The 10,838-nt window shown below is 36.6% G+C and overlaps 1 protein-coding gene across 1 annotated transcript in view; it reads left to right on the top strand.

Annotated features, from left to right (window-relative positions):
• Positions 1-772: 772 nt before the first annotated feature.
• Positions 773-10,838, top strand: part of LOC131074376 (uncharacterized) — a 56,887-nt gene continuing 46,821 nt past the window's right edge. The window contains exon 1 of the mRNA XM_058010985.2: positions 773-1,075. Within this exon, the coding sequence (XP_057866968.1) occupies positions 827-1,075 (249 nt within the window). The 5' untranslated portion in view covers positions 773-826. The remainder of the gene's footprint in view (positions 1,076-10,838) is intronic.

Genomic DNA, 10,838 nt, shown 5'->3' with positions numbered 1-10,838 from the left:
AATTATTCGGCTACGACTGTTTACCTATATAAAAAGATCATTAATCTTAAAATTCAATTTACAAATAATTACTTCTTAAATATACAATATTCAATATGTCCAAGGGGTTGAGCTTAACTGGTTAAAACATTAGGTGTGGAGACCCAAGTTCAAAATAAATTAAACATTATAACCATTTTTAATACTTGATTTATTAAAAATTGCTATTAATCTTAAAATTTAAAATTTAATCTATGAGTAATTACTTTTGAAATATACAATTTTCAACACTAAAACTTTATAATACTAAGCTCTATTACTTTAGAGTCTTAACTCAAACTTTATTAATATATTATAAATTTAAAAGATTTATTTATTTATTCAATTTTACCTTTCAAATGACAAGAATTTTACTTTATTACTTTTGAATATTTACTTGTTCATCTTGAGTTGTTCTTATGCAAATATCTATAATGTCATAATATATTTCAAATTATTTTATTACCAATAATAATTCTAGATTTTTGCAATATTTATTTATTCATCTTCTACAATGTCACAATATATTTCAAATTAGTTTATTACTAATAATAATTCTAAATTTTTTAATGAACATCATACTAAATGTTTTTCTTGTTTAATTAATTGAATCAATAAAAGAGAGATATTTGAGGGTTAATAGATTCCGAACTGTACTTTCACTGATCATGCCATCCGAATGGATATTTTAATAATAAAATTAATAAATTAATTTTTTTATTTAAAAAAAAATCTTATTTCCCAAAACAAATACAAAAACAACAATATCACCAGTCCACCATAGTAATTCCACTGCGAGTGGAGAAAAATGGCCACGCTAATGGCAGCGGTAGCTGTTTCAATTCCTGCCATTTCAACCCCTTCTTCAAAATATGTGCAGGCATTTGGCTGCAAAAATTCAGTTCTGAAGAGCTTTTCTGTACCTGCCAACGTCACTTCTACGAGAGGAGGAGAAAGGAGATTGTCCAGCAGCTTCATTTCTTCTTCTTCTTTGAAGAAATTCAGGTCATTTTCTGTTCAAGGGGAAACAGACAGTAATAGCAGCGTCCAAGAAAAGGTAAGTCCTTATCTTCGTTTTCTTTTTAATCAGGTCTAGAACAAGGAATTCTTATTATTAGTTCTAAGTTATATCATCTAAAGAAACGAATTGGTTTTGTTTCTTTAAATTTCTAATTTTTATGGGTAAATACCTTTAGATTCTTTATAGAACCTTCCGTTTAGATACCAGAATCTCGAGGCGTCTGTTCCGTCAAATTCACGTTTGGCTTGCACCTGGCCTCGTCTGTTGTGCGAGCGAGCTAGTTGAATGTGGGATTTTAGTTAGTTTTAACACTTTATTGTGCTTCCAGATTCGAACCTGAGGCTTGGTGTTCCACTAGGCGACTTGGATGTGGGATTTTATCTAATACATTTTATCGTGTCTCATCCCGTTTGACGTTTTCTTTATCTTAAGCAGTGAATTATTATTATTTTCTCTAATTTCTTTTAGTTTTGAGCAAAATTTTGGATAGAATAGGACTTAAAACGCCCGACTTCCCTTTTTATTTGACTCTGTAATCTCGAATCATCTTCAAGGGGTTTTGTAGTAAATTGTAATGGGCAGCTGTGAGCCAAGTTCAAATTGCCTTATTGATATAAGACTGCCCAGAACTCTGGCAGAGATGTTTTAATGTTGTAGTGTTAATTACGTGGTACCGTTACATATTACTTAATTTTGAATTTCCTTATCAAAATAAGGCAGTCCATAACTCTAGCAGACTTATGGTAAGGTTACAGAACAATAATCTTTAGGCACGTTGGAGTTTAACATATGATTAGAAATCTTTAGAATGTAGTCCAAACTTGCCTCACACCAAATTTAAAACTGTGCATAACATCCTTGCCCAGGATTTAGCAAGCAATTAAAACAGTAAATCATAAATCCAGAATCTTCTGTTTCATTGGGTTTATGAACTCTCCATTTTTAACTTTCTTTAATCTGACCATTCAACACAATGCCAGCAATTGATGATTTATGTTAAAACCTAAGTCATAAAGTTTGTGTTTGCATTAGAATTCAGTGACGAAAAAATTCAGAACAAGTCTGACAGCCGATAAAAGTTGGAAAATAAAGCTGTGATTAATCTGCATTTTTTATTATATTTACCACAAATAGTAAATCAATATAAACAATAACACATCAGAGGAAATCAAATAAAAAGACGCCAATGTCACCTTGGAGAAACCTAGTGTGGGCAAAAGGTTCATGCTTCATTTACATTTATTGCTTAGGAAATAATGTGAAGCAGAAGCTCCTTGGAGCATGGAATTTTATTAATCCTACAACTTTGAAAAGTTAGTGCTTTCCCAGAAAACGATACAATCCTTACTGTTAACCCATCATAATGGATGAATCCTTTCAATTTGGAAAGGTTCAATTGAATGTGTTTGGGATTATGTTTGAACTTACCTTTATCTTCCAAAGATTCCGGACTCTTCCAGGGTATTTCCCTATGACTCCTTGCATTTTTGTGCCCCATGGGTGACTGTTCAGCTTCTTTATGTGACTCCAAAACTGCCAATCAGATGTACAAAATCACTAGATGTATGGCAACTGTAGATCTACCACATTAGCAGTCCAAACCGACACTTTGCAAACTGAAATGTCTGGTTTGCTTCTTGAAGAAATCTGACTGGTCAAATGGATGAATTTATACACAAAATTACTGGCAGCTTGAATAGCGGATCCATCTCACTGACATCAAGATTCAGGATTTTTGGACATCACATGCTAAGGTTAATTCCTATGCACTTAATCTGCATGTCTGTGTGTTGTCAATGGAGCAACTACTCTCTGTTGCTGAGTTAAAAACCCATAAAAAATCATCAGAGATCCATGAACGCCTTTGTGTAGTTAGTGTTTATCAGATTTCATGACCTCATATGTCTATTTAGGTGTTTTATCTGAAATCCTTCTAGGTGCTCTGGTCAACTAATTGTTCACTACAAATTCTTGACATTCCTTGCTTAAACCAGAGTGGAATGATTTCTTGTACTCATGAATGATTGTTTATGATACATAAGACCCAAGATGTTGATCAAGAGTTTTGACTAAAAGCTCCTTGTCCTATGCCAGTACTTGCTCTCTTCATCCTAAAATCAATACTTCCCATTTTTCCATGGCAAAGTATTTAAAAACAAGGAGGATATTGAGTGGCTTAGTATTCTGAGGCATTGTCACAAGCTAAGCTCAATTGTGGCTTGCAACCTTCAGCACCTTATGAGATTGCAATGGCTCTTTCTGCCCAGGATATGTACACCAACAAAAGTAGGAAAGTTTTGTCCTTGTGTAGAATCTGTTCAAGTTTGTGCCCACATTAACAGCAATAGCATTTGATTTCATCTAGCTAAGGTGAGTGATGTAGAGAGTGTTGGAGCTTGGTTCAATACACCTTCTTGAGTGACTTGTCCTACTCAACCCTTCAACTACTCAAGTCCATCCAATGGCACTTAGTAGGGGTTATGCTAATGAGACCTCCAAGGTCTGAACCTCTTTGGCTTGCCTCCTAGGTATAGCCAATGGTTTTGGACAATCAACTCCACCTCTTGAGGTTGCCACCTCAGTCACACACACTCCACTCCAGGGCTCCAACCACTCCTGCAAGGATCTTAACACACGACCACCTCCTATGGGTCCCCAATGCATCTACCAGGTGTCTTTGAAGTATTTTGAGGCTTTAGGCTCACAAAACCCATCGCTTTAGCTTCCTAACCTTTCTAGGTCCCTACCGGGCTCAAAATAGGCCTAATTGCATTAGCCCTCCCTTGGCGGTTTTAGGGTCTTAGTTTGTAAAAGTCCCAAACAAGGCTAGAAATAAATCATGGATTCGAGTACCCTTTTGGAAGTTACAGACAATACTGGAAAAGTGCATCTGGGTTATCCGTACAAGTGGGGTTTCCAATGCTGCACATTTTTGAAGGGTTTAGGCCTCACCGGGTGACTTGGCAAGATGGGTCTAAAACTCTTCACCAGTCAAGACTCCTGCTCAAAACAATTTGGGAATCTTCAAGGGCACTCAGAGGGCTTTACATTCATGTGTCACTTGTTCTTGCACCAATCCCCACGTGCTCATAAATCACACTTTTCTTGCTGTCCTAACTCACCTACTCCCAGTGGTGAGCCTAGGGCTTCATTGTTTCTCCTCCACAAGGACCTGCAAAACCACAAATCCTATCCTAAAGCTATGTACAGACCCTAACCTAGCATTCTTAGTGATTTCAACAGGTGCCATCAAAGAATGCCTAGGTTAGAGCCATTTTCTTGCTCTTAAACCCTACTTGCAAGGGTTTTGCACCTAGTTGCAAAGAATGGAAGAAATCTGCAACCTAGGACAATCAAACCTGCAAATCAACCTTAATGAAGACAAATACAATGAACACTCAAGAATTGCAAGGAGTTTACACCATCTAGTCCATACTGGACCGTACAAGCAATGAAAACAAGTGAAAATCTATCTTTGCAAGTTGATTCTTACAATTGGTAACAAATCTTTTTGGAATTCGACATCTCATGTAAAAAATACTATCATTTTATATATTATGTTTAGGATTTACCTTCATATTGTACCTAAGCTCATATTAATTAGAAATTAGAACTTTTTTATTGGCCTCTTAGTTTCATCTATTCTTGAATTCCAGTTCATATGTATGCCACAAATGTTTCATACCTTTAGTTTATTTATCACAAATAGTCAAGATTGTGATATTTTTCAATATTCCAAATCTTACTTCTAGAATAATCTAGAATTGTCTTAGTATGTAGTTCTATACATTTTCCCTATGATTTTCAAAATTCATTTTTAGTCATGTTGGCAACGAAATTTGTATGGCCAAAAATGCATAATCTTCTAAGTCTTATCTCCCCTATGTTGCCTTGGCCATATTTTGACCATCATTAATATTAGATAAGAGAAATCCTTCAATGGACCCCCTTGGTCAAATTTATTAAGTCTTGTTTTTTACCTCCCTTCACACCTTATTATACCCCCCTTCACACCTTATTATACCCCTAAGTCTCAAACATGCAAATAATCCTAAGTCTTAGGGTTTATTTTGTGCCGTGTTAAAGTTGTCAAGAGTTTGGGCTTTTCTTTACTTGATTATTCAATAGGAAGGAATCTTGCTTCCCCTCGCTCCATACTTCACCCTTCTCTATTCCTCTTTAAATGGGTTTAGGACTTTTCATTACTCATCTATTTGGAATCTTATTCTTGCATATTTATTTTTCTTGTCTTTTGTGTACTTTTTGTTGTTGAGCCTAGGCTTTTGGACATTCAACAAACCTTGTACCTCATAGACGGTATTCTCAAATTACAATTTACAATGGGGTTTTGTGCTCCTTTTCCTTTGGCAATAAGAATTCCATGATTTCGATCCCTAACTCTCCCATCTTTCCTTCTTCCTCGCATTGGTCTTTTGGGTTTTTGCTTTAGCCTTTGCTATTGGTACTTGGGACACTATCAACTCGATCCCTAATGTATTGTGGCCCTTTATAGATCTTCAAACTTTCCTCTACCTCAATCCCTAGGATCTATCCTAGGTCCCAATCTACATAATTCTACTAATACTCTCTCCTTGGGCATCTGGGATTTCCTTTCCCTTTCTACACTTTTTTCGTGGTAGTGGGTATTCCCTTTCTCAATCCTCACTTCTTGTCACACCTTTGGTTTTTAGACCTGTAGGATTCTTAATGTCAACATACCTAAAGCAAATTTCCATGTGGCATCCCAAAGCCTTGAATCTTGATTCCTTCATTCTATTTCCTTGAGCCCACAAACTTTCTCTTCCATTTGCTTGGCATGCCTTAGTCTTGGCCCTTGATTCCTCGTCCTCCTTGGCTTTTTGTGCTCCCTTTAAGATTACTTTTCCTTGACACCTTGCGTCCAGCCTCAAAAATGCTTTTTACCGTTCAGCTACTATTCAAGCATCAGAAATTGTGAACTTCCATTGCTCAAACTAGAGACTCCACCTACCTCTATGCATGTCCTTAGGACATTATAAACAACCACAAATGAATGTGGTGGATGTGTAAAATCATCAGAATCTCACCAAAATAACATTGAGCCCCTCAAAGGCATAGATCCACACACAAGGCCATGAATTGATTATGAAAGCGGATATGGGTACCTATAATGTCCCAAATCATATTTTTCAATGATAATAACATATTTGAACATAAACAATAAACTTCACCAAATTACACCAAACAACTCATATTTTTCAATGATAATAACATATTTGAACATAAACAATAAACTTCACCAAACCACACTAATAAAACTAGCTAGACAACAACCAAACTTGCACAAATTGAACTAGAAACACATGCAATTTTGATATTGATATGATTCTGATTTTTACAGTATAATGGACTGATGTCACAATCATGACAATAGTCACAATGGAAAATATAGAATTCTGAAACTAACAATGCTTAACTCCAACACACGCTGCCAACCAAACCACTGAAAACTCTTAGATTTTCTCCACAACAAGTTTGATATTCCTAGCTTTTGGAAAGGATTAGGAACAACAAAAAGAACAACAGTCATCATCACCTCCCCAGATGACAAGATGAAGGCACTATGCTTGCTCTGCCATCGCTCCACTAGTGCTATCATCGTTGCTAGGATAGCCCTAATCTTGGGCATGTGTGTGCTGTACCATAATCCCACTGTGTTGAGGAGTGCTCCATCTCACTTAGGGTGAAGCAAAGTCCTTGAAGGAGATGGAAATTGTCTGATACACTCCAAATCTTTGTTCTTGACTCTCCTTCAATAACATGACTCACTAATGAACATGAGGTGAGTTGTTTGTGGCATCAACGGTTTGACCTCTTGGACTACCATTACTTACAGCAGCTTGGTCAAAAGGATGTGGTTTTAGGGTTGCCTTATATTTTCTTTTCTCATGGAGTTTGCTAAGGATGCATTCTTGCTAAGCATCTTGAGGAGAAATATGATAAAGGCAGAGCATGGAGGGCTACATAACTATTGTGGAGAACTGAAAGGAAATTGTATATTTGTTTTCAATATAATGACAGTCTGAAATCACACTCCAAAGCTTTCTGAAGATACATAGAACCAGATATCAATTGCTCCTATAGCATTTGCAAGCCTTAGTCCTCTTTAATCGCCATATCCAAGATATAAATCAGATTGAATATGTAATTCTAATACTGCTGTCTTCAGTCAAATCTGTTGTGAGGTATTCACACATCACCCCATCGCAAATGGGGACCCCCACCTTTTTCTTGCTTTCTAGGTGGTGTTAGAATCTTTAGCTATTAGCCTTTGCATTAGAGGGGTATAGGTGGTCAAAAGCTAGGAGTCAAGTGGATAGCCTTGTATGAGTGTGAAGTGAGTAAGTTTGTAAAGTCTAGATATCATGAATTCAATCATGAGTGAAGAAGGATTGCTAATTAGAAGGTCACTTCAAGTGCTTCTCTTGAGGAGCGAACTTCACTTCATATGCACCCCTTATGTAGCAAACTTCTTGCACTTCTCCCACAGAGCGAAAACTCATCCTAAGACCTCATGTTGAGCATGTTATCATGTATTGAAGTTGAGAGAGTAAGTGAAAGTGAGCAAAAGAGAGTTTAGTCTTGGTTTGAAATCAACTTCATAAACTCAACCATATGAGCGAACTTCAAGATTCAAGGGAGATGAGCGAATTTCATATTCAAGCACCTAAGAGTGAACTTCATGATTTAAAGGAGCAAAGCTAAATTCATGTTGGAAGTAAAGAAGCAAAGGAGGTTTGAGAGCGTTTACCTTGAAGTGATTCGATTTGGAATAAACTTCATGTTCAAACACTCAAGAGCGAACTTCATGTTTCAAGGTAGATGAGCGAACTTCTCAAATCAAGCTATATGAGCGAAATTCATGAACTCAACAACAAGAGCGAACTTCAAAAATGAAGACACATGAGCGAACTTCACAAATTGGGCTACATGAGCGAACTTCAAAGATCAATGCACATGAGCAAACTTCAAAATTCAAGGTATATGAGCAAATTTCATATTTTGAGGATGAGTGAACTTCAAGATTCAATTTCAAGCGAACTTCATGAACTCAACTACATGAGTGAACTTCACAAATTGGACTACATGAGCGAACTTCATGTTTTGAGCTATACGAGTGAACTTCATGATTAAAGGGAGATCAACGAACCTCAAGAATCAATGCATATGAGCGAACTTCATGATTGAAGGGAGATGAGCGAACTTCTCAAATCAAGCTATATGAGCGAAATTCATGAACTCAGCTACATGAGCGGACTTCATGATTTGGGGTAGATGAGCGAAGTTCATGTTGGAAGTGGAGGAGTGAAAGGGATTTGAAAACATTTACCTTGAGTTGATTCAATTTGAAACAAAATTCATGAACTCAATAACAAGAGCGAACTTCAAAAATGAAGACACATGAGCGAACTTCACAAACTCAATGACATGAGCGATCTTCAAAGATCAACATAGTGAACGAACTTCAAGGATCAGCATAGGTGAGCGAATTTGCCCAAGACAAGATACAAGGCAGCTAATAGATCTTTTCCTAGAGCTAATTTGATACTTTAGCATGCCTAAGAGAGAACGATTTTGAATGATGAAAGACAAGTAAGAAGTTAACTTCATGAACTAGAAGGAATGCGTAAACTTCATGTTTTGAGGTACATGAGCGAACTTCACAACTTGAGGTAGATGAGTGAACTTCACAACTCAAGCTATATGAGCGAACTTCATGTCTTGTAGATGGAAATTGAACTTCATGAGAATGAGTTTGAGAGAGAATTTCATGTGATGACCTCCAAGAGTGAACTTCATATGCAAAGAAATAGTGATTTTGAGTTGAAAGTGAACTTCATAAACTGAGTGGGGGGAGCAAATTTCTTCTAGTAGTCTTCCCTAAGGGCAATTCATCATATTTACATCAATAAATGGTGGAAAGGATCAACAATGAAGATAAATGAATGAAAGTGAGTTCAAAGGCAAGTTAAGGGTAATTTCATGAACATCAGAGGGTGGAGTGAACTTCAGGAGCTCCTCTCTAGGAGCAAAAAACAACTTCAAGTGCTCCTTCATGAAGGCGAACTCTCTCTAAATCCTCTTATCAAACCTGCAAAACACATAAAATCAAGGGATATATCAAGTTAAGAAGAACTATCAAAGTTATATATTATGTATTTGATATCATTTTTGTTTTGTTTTGCAGATGAGAGAGGATGGTGATTGTAAAGTGGAAGGAGAAAGATTGTAAGATCTACATCACCATGCAAGGAAGAAAACTTCATAGAATGCCCAAGAGGAATCTCAACTCTCACAGCACCAGGGAGTCACAAAGAAAGAATTCCAAAGGAGAGAAGCAGTGGTGACATCAAAAGTTCGTTCCAAGGCAACATCAATACTTCAAAACTAAGAAGAAGACAAGATCCATACTTTGCACCTCCATGATCGAAGCCCTCAAGAGGATAGTTTCAGGAAGAGTTAATCAAAGTTAGAAGATCATCATCATCATCGCTGAAGCTGAATAATGTGGAGTATCAAGAAATATTCCTTCATGATGATCTATCAAGCCTACAAGTGCAAGTTAAAGGTGGAATCCTAGTCATCATCCCAGTCACCATTCACCAATCAAAGAAGTTCCACATCAGCACGTCTTGATGCAATGTACTTGTCTCATCCATGATGGCACAAACTTCGAGGCACCTACCCTTATTATCTATTGGTCATGCCAAAGTATTGTAATTATTTCATTGGCCAAAACTGAGTTTGTTGTAACAAACCCTAATTAGGGTTTTCATTGTAAAATCTCGTCCATTGATCTCAAATTGATTTGAGCCATTGAATTGTATTAAGATCTCTATAAAAAGGCTCAAATATTTCATTTGTAAAGGTTAATAGTGTTAGCTAATAATTAGCGAATAGTAGTAGGAGATGGATAAAATAGAAGTTAGAGTAGATTAGAAGGAAGAATTGTTGTTATGACTTGTAAACGAGATACTCTTTTCATTGAAGTTGTGGTGAAATTTGTTATTTCAGCAAGCCTCATGGTTCTACTTCTCATTTTGTTTTCATGTTGATTAGATTGGATGGAGGAAATTGTTGAATGCATTTGTGTGGAATCCGTTTCATCCATACCACTAGCCTCTTGCTGATTGTAAGTGTGCCTTGCATGGTCAACTGGAATGATATGAGCTTAACTTCAAATTGTTATGCGTCCATTGTTTATGCATTAACTTGAGTGGTGAGCAATGTTTGATGGTAATGATTTGAACATCTTTGAAATGTCCTTAGAAGATTGCACTGAGCTTGTGTCAAATTGTTCAAGTTGATGGTGAGGCCTCGCCCAGTAGGATTCCATCTAATCATTCATCCATCTTCTTACATTCTAGGTCTTAGAATAAACTCCTTCAACCTATTACCTTTTGCCCTTTTTTCAATTCGAGCTAGTTTAGGACAAAAAGCATCACAATATTGCAACATCAGATGATCGAGTTCCAACGATTCAAGCATTCGACAATTCAACGTAAGTTCCCTTGTGATACCAGCAATCACATCAACCAATTGTGCTTATCCACACATCAAGACCTGACATTTATGAACCTTGGAGTTATCTCAAGTGATCCTGAAGCCAATCTTCAGCATTTGGGAAGCTTTGTTCAAGAGAGGATAAGATACTTTTGGGTATTTTATTTTGTGTTCGCATGTGCATGAAAAACACATCAACAAAACCCACACCCAACCAAGTTTGCAGTGCTAAAATAACCTTTGTCCAAGTCACCCA

Source organism: Cryptomeria japonica, chromosome 3 (genome assembly GCF_030272615.1).
Source record: "Cryptomeria japonica chromosome 3, Sugi_1.0, whole genome shotgun sequence".
NCBI lineage: Eukaryota > Viridiplantae > Streptophyta > Pinopsida > Cupressales > Cupressaceae > Cryptomeria > Cryptomeria japonica.
This window is presented reverse-complemented; position numbering and strand designations above follow the sequence as displayed.